Raw genomic sequence first — 20,942 nt, forward strand, 5'->3', positions numbered from 1 at the left:
CTTTTATATTTAATTGTTTATTTCAACTTTAAACAAAAATAAATTTATTTTATTTATTTATTTTTGGCTGCGTTGGGTCTTTGTTGCAGTGCGTGGGCTTCTCATTGTGGTGGCTTCTCTTGCTGTGGAGCATGGGCTCTAGGCGCACAGGCTTCAGTAGTTGTAACACGTGGGCTCAGTAGTTGTGACTTGCTGGCTGTAGAGCGTGGGCTCAGTAGTTGTGGCACACGGGCTTAGTTGCTCTGAGGCATGTGGGATCTTCCCGGCCCAGGGCTCAAACCCATGTCCCCTGCATTAGCAGGTGGATTCTTAACCACTGTGCCACCAGGGGAGCCCTATTTTAACTTTTAATTTTGAGATAATTATAGATTCACATGCAGTTGTATGTATGTGAATAATATAGAAAGATCCCATTTACCCTTTACCCAGTTTTCCCCAGTGGTCACATCTTGTAAAATTCTAGGCCGGCATTTCAAATTTCACTAGTTTTACTTATACTTATTTGTGTGTGTGTGTATTTAGTTCTGTGCAGTTTTATCACTCTGTAGGTTCATGTGTCCCCCACCACAGTCAAGATACCGAATGGTTTCATCACCACAGGGTTCCTCCTGTTGCTTTTTTATAACCATGCCCACCTCCCTCCTGTCTCCTCCCTCCCCATCCCTAACTCCTGGCAACTACCAATCTGTTCTCCATTTCTATAATTTCGTCATTCCAAGAATGTTATGTAAATGGAATCATACAGTGTGTAATTTTGGGGATTGGCTTTTTTTTTTCCACTCAGGGTAATTTCCTTGCGAGTCATCCAGATTGTTGCATGTATCCGTAGCGTGTTTCTTTTTATTGCTGAGTAGTAGTCCGTGGTCTGGATGTACCACAGTCTGTTTATTCATTGAAGGACATCTGTGTTGTTTTCAGTTTTTGGCTACTGGAAATAATGCTGCTATAACCATTTATGTACAGGTTATTTGTGTGAACATAAGTTTTCATTTCTCTGAGATAAGTACTCAAGAGTACAATTGCTGGGTTGTATGATATTTGCATATTTAGTTTTATAAGAAACTGCCAACTGTTTTCCAGACTGGCTGTACCATTTACATTCCCACCAGCAACGTGTGAGTGATCCAGTTTCTCTGCATTCTTGTCAGCATTTAGTACTCTCATGATTTTCTATTTTGGCCATCCCTATAGGTGTGTAGACATATCTCACTGTAGTGTTAATGTGCATTTCCCCAATGGCTAATGATGTTGAACGTATTTTCCTGTTCTTATACATGTGTATCCTCTTTGGTGAAATATCTGTTCATGGTTTTTGCTCATTTTCTAATTAGTGGTGCTTTTATTTTTATAGGATAAATTCCTAGAAGTAGGATTGCTGGGTCAAAGGGTACAGGCATTTAAACAAATTGTACTGCCTGGTCTCTCTGCAGAAGGATGTAGGAATTCACATTTATATTCCAATCAGCAGTACCCATTTACATGTACTCTTGCTAGATCTGTGACTGGTTTGAAATTGATAGTCCTAAGTTGATATCTTAGCATTTCCTGGTCACTAGTGAGACTGAATATCTTTTCCTATGTTTATTGGCCAACTGTATTTCCTCCCTTCATGGTTTGTTGGTTCACCTTCTTTAATAGTCTTTTAATTTTTTGAGTTGCATGTCTTTTTTTTGTCCATTTGTGGAAGCTCTTCGTGTACTATGGCCCTTAATTTTTTTTCAGTTGTGTGCTGTAAATATTTTCTCCGGTCTATCATTTATTGTTTTACCATATTTATATCTTTTGCTGTGTTGAAATTTAAACATTTTATGTGGTTAATTCTATGAACCTTTAAAATTTTGCTTTGAGAGTATACTGTCCTGAGGTTCTTCTGTATTTTTCTCTATCATTTTTTTACACTTATATATTTTTTTGATCTTAACCCATCTGGAATTTAGCTCTGTGATGGTTTGAGACAGAAGTTTATTTTTATTTTCTTTCAGCCCTATAACCACTTGGGTCAGTGCCACTGGTTAAATAGCCCATTCTTGCCCATCTGAGTTGAAGTGCTACCATTATTATATATAAAATATTTCCACATTCATTTGGACTTTTGGAGGGGGATTCTCTATACTGCTTCATCAATTTGTTTATCTCTGTACCCAAAACCACACTAGGCCGAGTCCTTCCTGTGATTAGTATTGGAATTGTATTAAATATATACATTAATTTGGGAAGAATTAACATTTTTATTTTAATCTTCCCATTTAGGAAAACAATATTTCTATTTATTTTGAGCTTTACACCTTTTAAGAATATTATGTTTTTCTTCATATAGGACATGTATCTTTCTTATTAAAAATATGATTTATTTTACTGTTGTTACTGTTGTGAATGTAGTTCGCCTCCACCATTTTGTTGACTTAAAAAAAAATCAACTTTTAATGTTACAGTCTCTTTTATTGCAATATTTTAAATTTGCGGGTTAGAAACTTTTTTATATCTTTCTGTAGATCTGCTTTTTTTTCACTTAACATTATAATCCAAGCTTTAAAAAAAATGCCATTTCAAGTTTCCAATAAGCATTTTAATAGTTGCATGATTTTTTTCTCACTATAACTTTGATGCCGTATTTTTTCATTCTTTTTAGCTCAAGGTAGCAATATTTCTGGTTCTTGAGACATGAATACTTTTTAAATGCTTGTTTTAGAAAAAAAGCTAAGTCAGAAAAGCATAGAGACAAGAAAGTCATCAACAGTAATTATTTTACCAAGTCGCTCTTAATTTTTCACATAATCCCCTTCAGATTTTTTTGTGAGTGTTTTTTTAGCATAGTGGAAAACATACTTAATATACAGTTTTATACCCTGCTTATTTTTCATTTTATGTTATAAACCTGTTGGCTTATCATTATAAGCTCTTGGTAAATAAGGGCTAAATGGCATTCGATTTTGTGTTGTATTATCATTTAACCAATTCCCCAAGTGTCAAATCTTTATGTGTTTTTAACTTTCCACAGTTGTAAATAATGTTTTGAATATTTTCATTCTTAAATCTTTATCTGACTTGTAGATTACAACCGAGGATTGATTTCTGCCAGTAGAATTCAGCGGTTAAAGGATGTGAACCTTTCTGAAATTTATAACACATAAATGTAGGGCATGGCCCATTTCAAATGACTGTCATGTGATGGCCTTGCTGTAGTTGATGATTGTACTGTCTTAGTTGATGATTGTACTGTCTTAAATCTGAGGTATGGCTAATGCTGTTAATGGCCCGTTTTTATGGGTACAGTCGACTCTGTTCTAGGTGACATTGGAGCTTTCCACACGAGGATAATCCAATCCATTTGCATGATTGTACTTGTCACCAAAAGGTTCTAGTAAAGCTGTAACGTAATGAAAGGATCAATTTGAAGTTATGCTGTCAGGAGGTTAATTTGATGCAGTTCTTAAAATGCAGCTTTCATTGCTGATCCTTTCTGTCTAACATTTGCCATAAATGTCTAACATTTGCCATAAAAAAGTACAGGATTCTTAGGATTCTTATTATAGATTAATGTGGCAGGTTAAGTGGTCTTGAAATTTAGGACACAGCTCAGGAAAACCAGTGCTTGCAGAATTTTAGCAGCAAACCAGTTAAGCTCGTGCAATATCCAGCTGTGCCGGCGGGCAGTGAGAGACAGTTTTAAAGTCAGCAGGAAGAGGTTATTTCATTTTCCACTCGTTAACTCCTTCATCAAGCTTTTACCGGGCACCTTGAGGGCAGGTTTTTTAAAAACAGCTTAACTGAAGTCTAATTTACTTACCATAAAAATCTACTCCTTGTACGTGTACAATGCAGTGATTTTTTTTTTAAAGTAAATTTATAGAGTTATGTAACTATCACCACAATTCAGGTTCAGAACATTTTCATTGCCCCAAAGAGTTCCCTTGTGCCAGTTTACAGTTAATTTCTGATTTCAGCCTTAGGCGACACTAATCTACTTGCAGTTTCTATGTATTTACCTTTTCTCGACATTTCATGGAATCATACAATGTATGGCTTTTGGGTGTGACTTCTTTCCCTTAGCATGATATTTTCAAGGCTCATCCTTGTTGCAGCATGTGTCAGTACTTTATTCCTTTTTATTGCTGAATAGTAGTCCATTGTATCGATATACCACATTTTATTTATCCATTCATCTGGTAAACAGCTATCTGCATAAAAACTTGAAGTGATTTTCTTGGCTGGTGCTTTTTAAAAAAATTAAAACATTCACTTTTAAGTGCCCTGCTTAATTAAGAACATGGCCAATTCATTAACTTATAGTAGAAGTTAGATGTGAGAAAATGCCGTGGAGGCAGCCAGTCCTCCCACCGCCTGCCCTCCCCTGCCGCGTGTCAGAGAGCACTCAGCAGAGAGCATTCTGGGAAGCAGGAGAGACTGAGCTGAGAAAATAATGAGCTCCGTGAAAGCAGGTGCCCCTTTCATTTTTGCAGAAAGTATCATATACCTGAGTCAAGGTGAGAAGAAATGGAAAACCTTCAGGTGACATGATTATAAATCAGTGCCCATAGCGTGCCCACCACAAGCTGAAGGGCTTAGATTCATGTAGTTGGACCAGTGTGTTCTCCTTGGTTCCCTAGTCTTCTAAAAAAATTTTTATTTATTATTAATTAATTAATTAATTAATTAATTTTGGCAGCACCAGGTCTTAGTTGCGGCATGCAGGGTCTTTTAGTTGTGGCATGTGGACTTCTTAGTTGCAGCATGTGGACTCCTAGTTGTGGCATGCATGTGGGATCTAGTTCCCTGACCAGGGATTGAACCTGGGCCCCCTGCATTGGGAGCACAGAGTCCTACCCACTGGACCACCAGGGAAGTCCCTTGGTTCCCTAGTCTTAACTGACCTGGATTTGGATTCCAAATTATACAGGATCTCCTGAGATGCATCTCTCACCTAAGTATACATCAAGTCCATGTTCTGAGTTCTTCGAGGGGAGGGACCATATTGGTCACATATACCACAGATGGTAGGCATTGTGCTAGGTGCTGTCGCCACTAAGATGAACGAGGCGTGATCCTTGCTCTCTGGAAACTCAAGTTAGCAAGAGGAGACAGCTGTGGAAAGCAGATTGTTAACAGAGATTGACCAAGTGCTGCAGCAGAAGGAAGCTCAGCACGAGGTAGCACTCAGGAAGGCTTCCTGGAGGAAGGGACCCTTGAGCTAAGTCTTGAATAACCTGTAAATATAAGCTCAGGTCAAATGGGGAGGTGAAAAGGGGACATGGAGAGGGTGTTAAGTAGAATGGCCTTCAGCAAGGCAGGCATCATAATGAACTAATTATAGGACTAACACCCACCTGGGTTTTCTGCTGTGTTGGGTTGATTGTGACCTATGTGCATCTGGAAGGTAATGCTGCTGATGTAAGCAAACCTTGGGGACTGGGTTTGTGCTGTTCACCTGCATTCCATTCCCCTTAGGGGCCAGATGTTATTATAGAGTTGGTGGGGCAGTTACTGACTTGTGCATTGGAGCCAAACAAACCGACGGGGATTGTTGAGTTAATCATTGTATTTGCAGATGATTCGTTTAAGGATGTGGTTTATTATGGAGAACTCTAAACACAGACCAAGGTTTTTGCCCTCCTCCCCACCCCACCCTGAAACAGGGCCCTGGTCAGGCTCCGTTTTGCTGTGCCTTGCTTTTGGTTCCTGTGGGATTTAGATAGTTTTGGCGGGTGTCCCAGCTTTCAGGGAGCCCTCAGATGTGTGCCTGTGTGGATATGCAGAGAGACTAGCATATGCATATCTAATATTTAAGAGTGACATCTGCCACAGCAAAAAGGGTTGTTTCAATGTGGGGGAGTACTCTGGGACCCAGGGTTCAAGGTTAATCACCCTTTTACCTATCCACTGAAAAAGCATTTACGGAGCACACGCTGTGTTCCAGACACTGAGTGAGCTAGGTGCAGGGGAGCCAGGAGGACAAGGTAGGAGTTGGAAACCAAATAGTGTAGTTGAGGACAAGTTCAGTTTGGGATGCCAGGTGGGGCTCCTTCCTGTGGAGGACTTTTTTTTTTAAAGTTTTTATTTTATATTGGGGTATAGCTGATTAACAATGTTGTGATAGTTTCAGGTGCACAGCAAAGTGACTCAGCCATACATATACATGTATCCATTCTCCCCCAAACTCCTGGAGGGCTAACTTGGATCATTGGCAGTAGTAGCCTAGAATTCTGGGATGGATTAGTGATGTCTGTCACGGGCACAGACTAGAGGATAAATACTCGTGTGCTGTGTATTTGCTGATGCTGGGTTAGCGTTTTCTGGTGTAGACAGAAGACTTGAGTAAAGGTGGCATATGGGAGGGAGTTGACTTTTGTCTTAGAATAAAGCATGTTTGTCTTGGTGGCATGGGGTGTAGTGGAAACTACCTTGGATCAGCATGGGGGTGGGTAGGGTAGGGCTGGAGTACCCATGTTGCTGCTAATTATGTACTTACTAGGTACTGTCTCTTAAATGTCTCTAAGCCTCAGTTTCTTGACGTGTAAAATGGAGATAATAATACCTGCCTCAACCATATCATAATGTTGATGGGAGGAGCTAGTGAAATCATGGATGTGAAGATGTTTTACCACCCACAGAGTGATAGACTCTTGCAGTATTATAACTACAGGTGTGGGGGTGGGTGGAGCAGGAAATGCCTGCAGTTATGCAAGGATGAGCCAGATGGTGGTGGCCTCAGGGTCTTTGCACTGGGTCTGTCTGCCCAGCCTGCTGCCTCTTGTCATATCCAGGTCATAACTCTAAGGTTACCTCCATTCGGGCCACAGAATCTAAGCCTGTTCTTGCCCTGGCTCCACCTACCACCTCATCCTGTTTTATTTTCTTCAAAGGTCTCATCAACTGATATGGTCTGGTTAGCTTATTTGTTTTTGTATCTTCCCCTGCTAGAACATGGAAACGTGGTGAGGCAGAGACCTTTTCTGTCTCACTCCCACCATCATATCCTCAGAGCCTAGAACAGCGCCTGGCACGTAGGAGAAGTTCAGGATTTCTTAACATTTGTTGCATGAGTGATTGCAAGGGTCTCTGAAGTGCACAGACCCAATTGGGCTGGGGGCCCAGGAGCCCTGTGAGGATTGTTAAGAATTGAGTGTAGTTGCTGTGACCTCATCTCTCTGTGAACATGTTCCTGAATCTCCCATTTCTTTGGTTACTGATAAATCAATTCAGTTAAATGCACAGTAATTGTAACTTAATTGACAATTCCATCAACTCCGGATCTGACTTCACAATGTAATCTCTTACAACAAAATAAAGGACAAGAATCAGAATTCATATTATTTTTTAGGGTATGTAACAGGCCATGAAATTACACAGTGTTTCCAATTTGGCAGGCTGGTGAATTCAACCTCTTAAAAGATAATCTTGTTTCATAAAGGACATGATATGAATTAGAGTTGAAACTTGTGAATTGGATACAATTAACACCCAACCCCTCCCCACAGGGAACTGATTTGTTTTTAAATTGGCTTTTATTTTATTTTTTTTCTCCCCTGCTGGCTGGCACCAGTTCCATATCCCCTTGTTTCTTGTGAATTGTTACTGTGCTTTCACCAGTCTGATGAACTTGGCTAGGCTGTGTGGGGCTTCCCTAAGTTATGTGGAATGAACATAAATGGAGATTGGTGTGGAGTCAGTTACATGTCAGTCACCTGTCTGTAAATCCAGGTGTCTAGTGTGTACCCTCACTAGCTCCCTGGAGATGCCAGGGCCTCCCTGGAGATGCCAGGGCCGCCCTGGTTGTTTCTCTGCCTTCACAGGGTGGATTGATGAATCATTGGTTCTCTCGCAGGGTAACCTGTCTGTGTGCCCAGTTTGAGGCCGTCCTGCAGCATGGCTTGAAGAGGAGTCGAGGGTTAGCGCTAACAGCAGCCGCGATCAAACAGGCAGCAGGCTTCGCCAGCAAAACCGAAACAGGTACTGCTCGGCCTGATGCATCCCGGAGGATGTTCCTTTCTCTTGCTCTTTTAATTTGTGTTTATTTTTTAATAGCGGGCAAGGCAGTCATCGTGCGGGACTGGTGGGGGCCAGTGGCACGTTGTGGTGCAGAAATCCGTGGTAAGGATGTCTTACTTGCAGTCAGTTAGGGTGTTGTCTGGTATCTTAATTTAAATGAAGTCAGCCTTTGTGCAGAATTCTCAGAGCCATGTATTGTGGTCTCCGAGGGGCTCGGGGGACCTGCAGCTAAGGTGCTTATTTCACCAACATGGTGTGGCAATTGCTGTGAAACTAATAATCTGTTCTAACTTTATGCACAAGGATAGCATGGCGTTTCATAATTAAATCTGTCTTCAATAACAGCAGCAGAAAACAGGCAGGTCTCTGAGCTTATAGTTCTGCTGCCATCCACTTTAAAATTGTCACAGCATTTCCCTTGTCCTGTGCTCCTGTGTCTCTGAATGACAGGGATAATGCTAATAATAATAATTCAACGCTCATGGGTACTTAGTGCAAGCCTGGGACTTTGTTAGTCTTTTATATAAATTAACTCGCTCAGTTCACACAATAGCCCTATGAGTGGTGGGGACCTTCATCTCTCTTCTCCATGGTACAGATGTGATTTGTTCGAAGCGGTTTGCTTTGGATCTGAACTTTGAAGTGTATCATGTCATATAAACAACATCCTGTGTGTTCCACCCCACGCGCACATTTAAAAGAGCAGGTTCTTTCAGACCCTGCTTGTGGCTGCCGCCCTGAATTCCCAAGTCCTTCTTGTTACTGTGATATCAGTGTCACTGCGGAGTAAAATGTGTCACCTTTTGCTAGTTCACCTCCTTTCACAGCAAAAAATCAGTGCTCACCGTGTTTGGTAGCGGTGTTTGTGGAAATTCTCTGCCCACTGAAGCGAACCCTTTGCCTTTCCCTCTCATGTTGGCGCGTCTCCTTTCCCTTTTCTCTCACCCCTTCAGCAGATCTCTCATTCCTGTTCATCTCACCGGTTGCCCATTTTCAGAAATGAATGTGGGTCCTGTTGGGGTCAGGGGATGGCTGCAAGAGGGATTCCTGTCACCGTTGATTTTTCTTCTGTGTTCCCGGGTCCCTTCCTTAAAAGTCAGGGACATAGGGGGCCAGTTCAGAGAAGAGCCGGTGTCAAGGGCCTCAGTCCTCGTAGAAACCACAGCCAGCTCCTTGGCCACCTCGGATGTCAGCCTCAGTCGTCTCGGTGGCATTTTATGTACAGGATGCTTCCCTGAGCCTCTGTGTGGGGATGGCGTAGGGCTGGTTGATGGCTGTTTGAGGACATGGCTTTTCCGAGAGTCCTCCTTGGCTTGCTGGGCCCTTGTGTTTCTTCTCATTTCCTTCTTACCTGTCTGTGGGGCAGCTACCTCAGAGGAACTGGTGTGGAATAGACCACCAGGCTCTGGGCAGCTCCTGGGCATGGCAGAGGCAACCCTGGCTTTGGAGTCAGACTCTGAGGGTAAGTCTGGCATGACCCTGGGAAAATGCCCCTCTGTGCCTTCATTGTTTGCACCTGTAAAGGCAGAGCATCTCGTCTCCCTGGGGGGTTGTCAGGAGGCTTCAGTGAGACTCTCATGTGAAGCACCTGCTTCAGTTCATAGACGCGCCCCCCCAATAAATGTTTAACCAGTTACCCTCTTCTCCCAAACACCCTTTAAACTTTTAATCTCTTTCTCCACCTCACCCCCTCTTGAGGCCCTGATCTTTTAACCATGAAGAATGGCTCTACCTATTCCCATCCAGACTAGAATTCTTATCGTTTTGTTACTTGGCCCTGATAATCACAGAAGCACCTACACGTTTGCAAGACATCGCCAGCCTTCGCCTTCTTGCTGTTTCCCTGCATCTTAGCATGATTTCTACACTTGCATCCTGAAGAGGCTGGGGAGCAGTCTCTGGCTTTGTTTTTGCCCAGGAGGGTGTTCTGGGCAGCCTCCTGGCCAATTAGAAGCAAAGGAAAGACCGAACTAGCTTAGCCCTGGAGTAGCTGCCAAGGGCTTGTGTCATCATTGTTGGCAGCGTTAATTAACCATTCACGGGTGTAGGATGGTCCTTGGCTGATTAAAACCTCTTTCCTGCCATTGAATTTGATTAAAAACCTCACGAGAGAGGGGGCAGGTGTTTCTTCAGCTGCTCAGAGTTGGAAAAGATCAGATCGATGACTTCTTACGGTTGTTCTTAAAGCCATTGGAATGACCTTGCCAGGCAGAATGAATAAAATGAAGTCTGAAGAGAAGGATCTGATGGGAATGAGTGTTGCTCTGCTCCCTTGTCTCTGCTGGCTGCTGGGCTGGGCCCTCTATGTAGCTTAGCGATCGGACGGCAGGGTTGAAATCCCCGCTCAGCGACTTGTCACACATGAGCTCTCTGGGACACCTCCTCTCTGAGCTTCTATTTCCTCGTGTGTAAACTAAGGGTGATAACGGGACCCGCCTCGCAGGGTTGTGGTGGGGGCTTGAGGCCTTGGTACTGGGCTGCCTGAGCTGGTGCGTGATGATAACATGCCAATAACATTCCAGCGTAGGTGATGGTGTTTTTACTTTTCAGATGATGGCACTGAGGCTCAAGTAAGTTAATACGAGGCCCAAGTTCCCATGGCTAGTAAATGGCAGAGCTGAGGATTCCTACCCAGGTCAGACTGATGTCAAGAAGTTCCTGGCCCTTCCCCGCTCCCCACCTCCTCTGGCAGCAGGCCTGGTGCCCATAATTGCTCCTCTGTAGACCACTCTAACTCAGTGAACTGAACTGAAAGTGACAGGAGAGAATGAGTAACGGTGAATTAATCCACAAGGCTGTTGCATTAGCTCTGTTTCTAGATGAAGAGAGAAAAGCTGAACTTCAGAGTAATGACTGAATAAAATGACACTGTTGAAAATCACAATACAGTAGATAATACTGAGAGTCTGCCAGGGGCATGACTGCATTTGGTTGTCTGCGGTTAGGGTGCATGTAGGACTGAGTTTGGAAACTGGTGCCCTTGCACAACGTATTAAAAAAACTTTTTTTTAAAGTTGCCAACATTTAAAAATTATGAGATTTTATGTTGAAATATAGATTTCTAGATTTTCTTAAACTTGAGGATCTGTGACTCTGGGCCTACATTTACTGTTGACTTTGTTTGGAGCTCAGCACCCCTGCCCTTTGTAGATGGGGCAAAAGTACTCCAGGTCACCACAGTCTCCACCCCTCCCTATCGCCCTTGACACTTGAGATAGAATGTCGGTTGCCATTTATTGTTGTACTGTTGTTATTGTTCCCACTGTTCTAATTGGAAATTCAGCAGTTTTCAAGGGTAAACACCTCTCAAGTTGTAAGCCTTTGAAGCCAGTTTCTAGAGTGCTAAAACCGTCGTTTTTGTCAATTTTGTTCAGTTTTATAGTTGCTTTTTGGGGAGAGGATTTGTTAACCTTCTCACTGGGCTGTAGCCAAAAGTCTCTTATTTTTTGTTTTTGTCTTGATTTTGAATACATTCTTGTCTTCGCATGTATCTGGTATTTTCGACTGAATGCCAGATGTTGTGTATGAAGAATCGTAGAGATAATTTGAAGTTTGGAATGATTGTATCTTTTTTCAGAGAGGATTTACTGTTGCTTCTCAGACAGTTAGGGTAGAGGGAGATCAGTTTAATCCAGTCAAGGGATCAAGCCAGTTCACACCTGGCCTTTAGCATTTGTGATGCCTGATGTATTTCTAGGATGTAGTTCTTTGGGGTTTCCAGCTTATATCAGTTTCCTGGAGTTGCCATAGCAAATTTGCACACCCCGGGTGGCTTAAAACAACAGAGAGAAATTTACTTTTTCACAGTCTGGAGGCCAGGAGTCCAAAATCTAGGTGTCGGCAGGGTTGGTTCCTTCTGGAAGGCTCTGAGGGGAGGGTGTGTTCCTAGCTTCTGGTGCTTGTCAGCAGTCCCTACCATTCCTTGGCTTGTAGCTTTATCACTCCAGTCTTGGCCCCTCTCTTCACATGGCCTTCTTTCCTCTGTGTCCATGTCTCTCGGTGTCCCCTCCTCTCCTTAGAAGGACACCAGTCGTGTTAGATTAGGTCCAATATGACCTCATCTCAACAAATTACACCTGCAAAGAGGCTTTCCCCAAATAAAGTCCCATTCTGGGGTTCCAGGTGGACACGAATTTTGGGGGGCACTATTCAGTCCAGTACATAGCTGAATCCCTGAGGTGTTTTCCAGTGCCCTTCCTCATCTGCAGGTCCTGAACTCTAATTTTTTTTTTTAAAAGACCCTGTGGGAATTCTGAAAGCTCCACTTAACTTCTCATCAGAGAGGCTCTGTAGTTGGGAAAAGCCTTAGGGCAAAATAAGGCTCTGTAGACAGGAGTCATGTCTGTGGACTTCCCTTCTCTTTGGGATCTGAGTTCCTCATGTCTTTCTTGCCGTTGCAGAGCTCCTAGTCCTTCAGTTTTGCTTTAATTAAAAAAAAAAAAAAAAAAGGCTGGCTTTTTCAGTTGCTGTTTTTTTCGTGGGGGAGTTGGTCTGGTTCAAGCTAATCTTCCACAGCCGACAGTGGACCCTTGGAGTGACGCTTTCAGCTTGTGCCTTTTCTGGTGGCCAGATGTGCCCCCTCTGTGCGTGACCATCTTCTGTTACTTTTCTACAAATCAGGTACCAGCTTTTCCTCCTGAGATCAACTGTAGCCTGGGAAAGCGAGTTTGCAGGCAGTTTTCCTTCAGTTTTGTGCTGATTTTAATCAGTACCCACATATATCTCCCATTCCCTAGTTTGCTGTCTATTAGGGGGTTTTGTTTTGTTTGTTTTTGATTTTAGCTTAGTATTCAGGTTTCTTTTTGTTTTTGACTTGGGAGGTTTTTACCCAAACATCCCTGACCTATGAAATATTGGTAAGGTAAACATCGTTCTAAGCAGTTATGCTGCCAGCTCAGCAGTTATGCCGTCTTGGCGGGCATGGGAAACAGTGTGCATCCCAAACTGCAGTCCCTTTGAATAGATTGTCCAGTTAGTTGAGTTACGCAGGACCCAGAGAAGTTTAGAATAAGGTCACCTAGTGTGTCTCCTTTAGAATTCAGACCCCAGAAGTGAGAGCCTACTGTGTCCAGTAGAGCCGTTTCCTCTGACTTTTGACAAGTGACTGGATTTATCTGCACAGACAGTTGATTTGCCGGTGGTGAGATGGGAGCCTGCATTTTCCGAGCCTGTCCTGCAGTTTGTTTAACCTTTCCATTCCAGTTATGCAAGGTAGCGTGAATCATTACAGCCGACACTGGTTATTCCCCACCCAGCAGTTCCGTCCCTTCTTTCTTGCTAATAGAACTCTGGTTTTGTTCTGATGTTGGGTGGTCATGAGCTTCAGGCCTGAGGCTAGCCACAGGAAGAGTAAATCTGGATCAGATCAAGCCAGCCATAATAATTTCCAGCCTGCCAGTAGTTGGTTTAGGAATAGACATGTGATGCAATTCTGACCAAAAGGAAAGGTCTGCTGACGGGCTTCTGAGAAAGCTTCTTGCTGTTTAAACAGAGACACAAGAAAGCTTATTTTATGGCCTTGGGTTATTTTGTGAGACTGTGATGTTTGGAGCTGTGGCAGTGATGTTGTGACCATGAGGAGGGACCAAGTCTGAAGATGAAAGCCGGTACATTCAGGATGGCAGCTCAGAAAGATGGAAAGTACTTGGACCCTGATAATGTCACTGAACTACTGAATTAACCAACTCTGGAACTGCCCTACCTCTGGACTTAATGTTATGTGAGATAATTAGTTCCCTAATATTTTAAGGCATTTTGAGTTGGATTTCTTTTTACTCGCATCCAAAATCATCCTAACTTAAACAATAGAGAAAAGCAAGACAACTTAAAGAAAAAAAGAGACCTATGCTTCAGAAATGGGAGGAACAATGTGATAAGCACATTCTTCTTGGAAATGACACTTGGGTGTTTTCTGCTCTTTTCAATGAACCACAGGTTTGGCTTTCTTAGTGTTTGCTGGTGACTCATATTGAGCAGCTCTTGTGACCCAGGGGATTCGTTAGACCCTTCGCGCCTATTGTTCCACTTTACTGCTAAAATGATTATGCATAGTGAATAACGGTGTTCCCATTTTACAGGTGAAGAAAATGAGGCTCAAAGAAATGAAATAATTTCCTTGGTGTTCCAGAGCTAAAAAGTGGCAGAGCTGGGATTTCTACTCAGGCAGGCCTACATGATTGTGATTCTGAAGCTCCTACTTTTATTTATAATGGCATATTGTTTCCAGAAAGAGGGCTCTCTGAAAGATCATGACCCCCCCCCCATTTGAACTCATGAGTAAATTAAGCAGCATTTTATTATTTATTTATTTATTTATTTTGGCTGTGCCAGGTCTTAGTTGCTTCATGTGGACTCCTAGTTGTAGCATGCAGACTTCTTAGTTGTGGCATGTGGGATCTTTAGTTGTGGCATGAAGACTCTTAGTTGCGGCATGCATGCAGGATCTAGTACCCCAACGAAGGATCAAACCCGGGCCCCCTGCATTGGGAGCACAGAGTTTTACCCACTGGACCACCAGGGAAGTCCAAGCAGCAAGTATTGAGTAAGTTAGGAGCGCTCAGAGCAGAGCTCAGCAAACCATGTCCTACCACCTGTTTTGTAAATAAAGTTTTATTGGAACACAGCCACAAACATTCATCTACTTAGTGTCTAGGGCTGCTTTTAGGCAGAGTTGTGACTGAGACTATCTGGCCTCCTGACTTTCTAGCTCCTAGCATAGTGTCTAGAAGTATATGGGTTCTTCAGTAAAAATATGTTCAATAAATACCTTTTGGTTGGAAGGAAGGGCCTCATTCAATGTGCATAGTACTATATTTCATGATTCCCGAGGTACCTTAAACCAGGGTCACTCCAGAGTACTTCCTTTTCCTGGTTCGTAGCCTGTGCCTTCTTGCTGTGTCTTCACATGGTGGAAGGAACCTCTTTTATCAGGGCACTAATCCCATTCATGAGGGCTCCACCCTCATCACCTAAGGGTCCACCCAAAGGCCCCATCTACTAATACCATCATCTTTGGGGGTTAGAATTTCAAGAGTTGAATTTTGAGGGGACACATTCCGATTAGAGAAGTGGCGTTTCAATGGCATAACCTTGGAGTTTGATGTTCTTGTTAATCACTAAAATATCATCATCAGGTTATGTGTTGGCAGTCTATTACAAGGTGATAGGCATGATTCAGAACATACCAGAGGCACATTTATTATTGAGGTGCCTGTCTTGTAAAATTTAACTGTAACTTTCCTTATCTGTTCAGCAGCCTTTTGGCACCTCTGACCTTGACACTTTGTCTCCCACTCTCTTCTGTAATGCCACAACCTCTGGGCTTACTTTCTACTTCTTTGCAGATCCTTCCTGGCATATCCCTTCTACACTCTCAAACATAAAATATTATTTATCCTCGGATTCTGTTGTTGACTCTTGTTTCTACACGTACTGTCTGAATTCCTTGGTGAAAATTGCTATCTGTGTGTCGATTACTCTTAGTTATACCTCCTGCAGATCACTCCCAGTCTTCCTCTTGAGTGTCCGTATTTGGATGTACCACGGGCTTGTCAAGGTCTGCACGACTGAATTCTCATCCCTATCCCACCCCCATGTTTGCTCCTGTGTTCCTTGCTTAGTGAATGGCTTTGCCCTTCACCCAGGTCCCCTGACCAGCCTCGGGCTTCCTCCCAGCCTCCTCCTCCTCCTCCTTCCCCCGCAACTGCTCAAACTTCTATTTTTTTTCTCCCTCTCTTTTAGAAATTGTCATAAAGTATACATAACATAAAAATGACCATTTTAACCATTTTTAAGTGTACAGTTCAAAGGCATAAAAGTACATTCACATTGTACAACCATCACACCATCCATCTCCAGAACCTTTTCATCTTCCCAAATAGAAACCCTGCCCCCATTAAATAATAACTCTCCATTTTCTCCTCCCACTAGCCCCTGGCAACCACCACTCTACTTTATGTCTCTATGAATTTGATTATTTTAGGTACTTCATATAAGTAGAATCATACAATATTTGTCCTTTTGTATTTGGCTTATTTCATTTAGCATAATGTCTTCAAGCTTCATGCATCCTTTTTAAGGTTGGATAATATTCCATTGTATGGATAGACCACCTTTGTTTATCTACTCATCTGTCGATGGACACCTGGGTTGCTTCCACTTATTGGCTATTGTGAAAAGTGCAGCTACGAACATGGGTGTACAAATAACTGTTCGAGTCCCTGCTTTCAATTCTTTTGGTTACATACTCAGAAGTGGAATTGCTGGATCATACATTAATTCTATGTTTAATTTTTTGAAGAGCCACCATACTGTTTTCTGTACTGGGTCCTCCATTTTATTTTATTTTTAATTTTTTTTAAGTTTATTTATTTTATTTATTAATTTTTGGCTGTGTTGGGTCTTTGTTGCTGTGCGGGCTTTCTCTAGTTGCGGTGAGCGGGGGCTACTCTTTGTTGTGGTGCTCAGGCTTCTCACTGCGGTGGCTTCTCTTGTTGCCGAGAACGGGCTCTAGGCACATGGGCTCAGTAGTTGTGGCTCGCAGGCTCTAGAGCGCAGGCTCGGCAGTTGTGGCACACGGGCTTAGCTGCTCCGCGGCATGTGGGATCTTCCTGGACCAGGGCTCGAACCCGTGTTCCCTGCATTGGCAGGCGGATTCTTAACCACTGTGCCACCAGGGAAGCCCGGGGTGCTCCATTTTAAATTACCACCAGCAATGCACAAGGGTTCCCAATTTCTCCACATCCTCACCAACACTTGTTATTTTTTGTGTTTCTGATAATAGCCACTCAAATGGGTGTGAAGTGGTATCTCATCCTGGTTTTGATCTACTGTCTCTTGAAGTTTCAGATTTCTCTCTAAAAGTCATTTATGAGTTCCCCACCAGTTCAGCTGGGTGGTGCCCCTCCAATCGGTGACGACCCCCCCCACCCCACAATGGTCCTGGGTCCTCTTCTCACCAGACCCCTGTGTGGCACCACCATTTTCTTGTCTCCCTGTCTCGATGGTCAGGGACTGGCTCCGTCCTTGCTCACATTTGTAGCTCCAGTGTATTGCAAGGAGCCTGCAACTACATTCAGAATAGTGACTCGAGGACCCAGATGTCAGGTCATGCTGCTCATTCTCCTGGGATGCCAAACCCTGCCCCCTTCCATCTGTACATCCTCACAGTTGAAAGCAGGTGGTATTAATATACCCACAACTGTAAAATTAGAGAAACCTACTTCCTTGATCATCAGGGGGGATTTTTGAAAGTGGTTGATTGCGTTTAACTCAAATTGGAAGTTATATTTTGCTTCACCGGGGCACCTTGGGTAACAATTTCATTTCTGTAGAGAATTGTTTGCAGAGGAAGCTGCATGTGCCGGGAGAACCCCAGGCCCATCCTTTTGATCGTGAGGGGAAGTCCACTCCCTCACCCTCCCATCCCTATCATGTTTTCAGTTCCCTCTTTGTGTTTCTCTGTTGAATTCGCGAACTTGCAAATCAGCTAGTTCTGGTGAAAGAGAGTTGGGAGGATGTCTGCCAAAGGGGCAGAGAAGATGTCCAGGGTGGCGATAAAAATGTTCAGCAGCTGGTGGGGAAGTGCTGGTCTTAGGGAGGGAGCCAGGGCCAGAGCGCTGTCCCCCACGGGCGAGGTGTTAACCCGTGAGTCACTGGATTTGGGCAATGTCCATAGGGTCCTGGGAGGGTTCTTGACTGCTGGAGTGGCTGAGGGCTTGGGCCAGTGGCCATTTATTAAGGGGGATGAAACTGTCCCAGCATATTAGGATTTGTTGTAGCCAGACTGATGCCTCTTGGCCGAAGGGGACCTCTGGCTGTTTCAGAGGTATTTAATCTTTTTTTTTTTTAAAATGAATGAATTAATTTATTTTTGGCTGCGTTGGTTTTTTTGTTGTTGTTGTTGTTGTTGCTGTGTGTGGGCTTTCTCTAGCTGCGGTGAGCAGGAGCTACTCTTTGTTCGGTGCAAGCGTTTCTCATTGCGGTGGCTTGTCTTTGTTGCAGAGCACAGGCTCTAGGTGCGTGGGCTTCAGTAGTAGTTGTGGCTCGCAGGTTCTAGAGCGCAGGCTCAGTAGTTGTGGCGCACGGGCTTAGTTGCTCCGCGGCATGTGGGATCTTCCCGGACCAGGGCTTGAACCCATGTCCCCTGCATTGGCAGGCGGATTCTTAACCACTGCACCACCAGGAAAGTCCCAGGTATTTAATCTTGATGTCCTGTAAATTAAGACTCAGACCTGGCCTCGGAGTTGTCAGTTTTGAGTTATTATCCAGCCTGTTGGTTCCATGGGTACTTTGCTTCGCTTCTGTCAGCATGAAAATGGCTCTTGCACAGAGGATGGAGTACACCCCTAAAAGGAAACAGGGCACAGGTTTTAGCAGTGGTGGAGAAAGTTCCCACTTGTTCATAAGGGAGGTACCATAGCCCCTTGTGTCACGTGGGTGAAGGCCAGGTGTGCTCTGTTGAGGTGTTAGAGCTGGGAACTCAGCCTTCAGATGATCACAGGGGCCGGACAGCTGACAGAGATGAGTGAATCGGGCTGGTGAAGGGTGCCAGGGAGTAGTGGCACCTGAGAGTCACCTGGTCCCTGCAGCGCAGGCTGGGATGTGTAGTCAGTCTGCGGATTCAGGAGGAAGAGAGGATAGATTTGGATGAGCAGCTAGCAGTCTGCCACGGTGGAGCTTTTCCTCTTCTCTGTAGAGTGGTCAGAGACACCTCTTCATGGGGACATTTGAATAGAGACCTAAGGAAACGAAGGGATTAGCCATCCTGTTATTGGGGGAAGGAATCCCAGGCGGTTCAACAGGTTCAAAAGCGTGTAGCAGTCAGTCTCTTGTTTGCCCTCAAGTTTGACTTCCTGCTCTTGCCCTGCAAACTCTATTTCCCGGGTCCCCTTGCCCATCATTTCAGTGGGAGGTGGTGATACGGTCAGCAGGTGAGAGGAAGAAGGGAGCTGGAATATTTCTTCCTCCCAGCCCTGCTTCAGGGGGCATCTCTAGCCATGGCTGTGCTTCCTTCATGGTCCTTGGAGGTCCCCCGTGGCTGCCGGTCAGGCCTTCCTCTTGTCCCCCCACTTTCCTCCTAGGTGCCTCTGCCACAGTCCAGCTGTTGCCCGCAACCCTGATTACACCGCCTGGGAACACCTTTTGTTCCTCTGGCTTTAGGGATGGATTAGCTTTCTGACGTCAGTTATCTCTGGGTGCCCTTGTTATCTCCGGGTGCCCTCATTATCTCCTGTTTGGCTTTCTGGCTCTTCCAAAAGCTCTGTAACAGATGTCCTGTTTGAAATTCCTTCAGTGGCCTAGCTGGTGTGGTTTCTGTTCTCATGGCTGGGTGGGCCCTGAGGTAGAGCAGGCTTGGCTGGTTGGAGGGGCGGCCAGGAGACCAGTGAGGCTGTTGCAGGGTGAGTGACAGGGAGAGTGGGACGAGGTGAAGTGGAGAGGTAGTGGGGAGCCCAGTCACGTCCGGGCAGTAAGTGGTAATGTATCCTCCTTTTCTTGCTTTATTTTTGTGATCTCCTTTCACCTCTACCAAGATAATTGGCACTTGTTCTGTAGAGTCAGTAGGGATGTTTAAGTTTAAATCTACTGAAGTCTTCCAAAGCAATCCAGCATCTCAGATCATTGTGCATTTATGCATTCTTTTTTAAAGAAATTTTTATTGGGGTATAGTTGATTTACAATGTTGCTTTAGTTTCAGGTGTACAGCAAAATGAATCTATATTCATTCTTTAAAAATGTATCACGTCTGGGACTTCCCTGGTGGTCCAGTGGCTAAGACTCCGTGCTCCCAATGCAGGGGGCACAGGTTCGATCCCTGGTTGGGGAACTACATCCCACATGCCACAACTAAAAGATCCTGCATGCTGCAACTAAACATCCTGCAAGCGGCAACAAAGATCCTGTGTGCCACAACTAAGACCCGATGCAGCTAAATAAATAAATATTTTAAAAAATGTATCAAGTTCTGAATTGTACACTTTAAAATGGTGAATTTTATATTAAGTGAATTTTACTACAATTAAACTGGAAGTGGCTAAGTTACCTTAAACTGGCAAGTTTTAGTTTTTTTCTGAGTGAAGGGAGTTTAAAAACTAACTGAAAGGAAATTTAATAGCAGAGTTAATTTCAGTTGCAGAGAAATAAAGACAATTCCATCTTTACTAAAAAAAAAAAGTATCAATGTAAAATGATGCAGCTGCTGTGGAAAATAATTTGATGGTTTTTCAAAAAGTTAAACATAGAATTACCAAACGATCCAGCAATTCCACTCCTAGATGCATACCTAAAAAAATTGAAAGCAGGGACTCAGATACTTGCACACAAATATTCATAGCAGCATTATTCACAGGAGCCAGAAGGTAGAAACAACTCAAATGTCTATCAGCAGATGAATGGATAACAAAGTGTGGTATATACTATATATAATGGAATATTATTCAGCCATAAAGAGAAATGAAGTACTGCTACCTACTATAACATGGATGAACCTTAAAAACATGCCAAGTGAAATTAGCCAGTCACAAAAGGTCACGTGTTGTGTGATTCCACTTATATGTAGAATCTAGAATAGTTAAATTTGTAGAGACAGAAAGTATGTGGAATAGAGGTTACCAGGGGGTGTGGGAGGGGAGGATGGGGGGGGATTAGTGTTTAATGGCTATGAAGTTTCTGTTTGGGATGATGAAAAATTTCTGGAAATGGATAGTGGTGATAGTTGCACGACCTTGTGAATGTACTTCATGTCGTTGAATTATACACTGAAAAATGGTTAAAGTGGTAAATTTTATTATGTATGTTTTACCATAATTGAAGAAAGCAAAAAAAGAAAGTCCCAAGTTTACATACTTCGTACAAGTCTTAATTATGTGTTCTTCATGGTTAAAGCACAGCCCCTGTGTTCTAGTTCCAGGAGGCGTCTTGTGGCTGGTTGGGCGATGGCCACGTGACAGAGCCACAGA

General features: G+C 43.6%; 1 protein-coding gene and 1 non-coding gene across 7 annotated transcripts in view; one reads left to right on the plus strand and one right to left on the minus strand.

The window, feature by feature from the left end:
- SNX29 (sorting nexin 29) overlaps window positions 1–20,942 on the plus strand; it is a 562,097-nt gene that overhangs the window by 35,457 nt on the left and 505,698 nt on the right. For 3 of the 6 annotated variants that reach the window (XM_061208309.1, XM_061208310.1, XM_061208308.1), the window contains exons 4-5: window positions 7,823–7,947; window positions 8,023–8,088. The exons of 1 other annotated variant lie outside the window; for it this stretch is intronic. In XM_061208309.1, coding sequence (XP_061064292.1) covers window positions 7,823–7,947; window positions 8,023–8,088 — 191 coding nt within the window. Of the gene's footprint in view, window positions 1–7,822; window positions 7,948–8,022; window positions 8,089–20,942 lie in introns of those variants that run through there. 2 more of the 6 variants (XM_061208311.1, XM_061208313.1) reach the window with 2 other exon arrangements.
- On the minus strand, window positions 4,770–4,842 carry TRNAG-CCC (transfer RNA glycine (anticodon CCC)). Its single transcript has one exon. It is a non-coding gene; the product is annotated as a tRNA-Gly (tRNA).

This window comes from Eubalaena glacialis, chromosome 13 (assembly GCF_028564815.1).
Source record: "Eubalaena glacialis isolate mEubGla1 chromosome 13, mEubGla1.1.hap2.+ XY, whole genome shotgun sequence".
Taxonomy (NCBI): Eukaryota; Metazoa; Chordata; class Mammalia; order Artiodactyla; family Balaenidae; genus Eubalaena; species Eubalaena glacialis.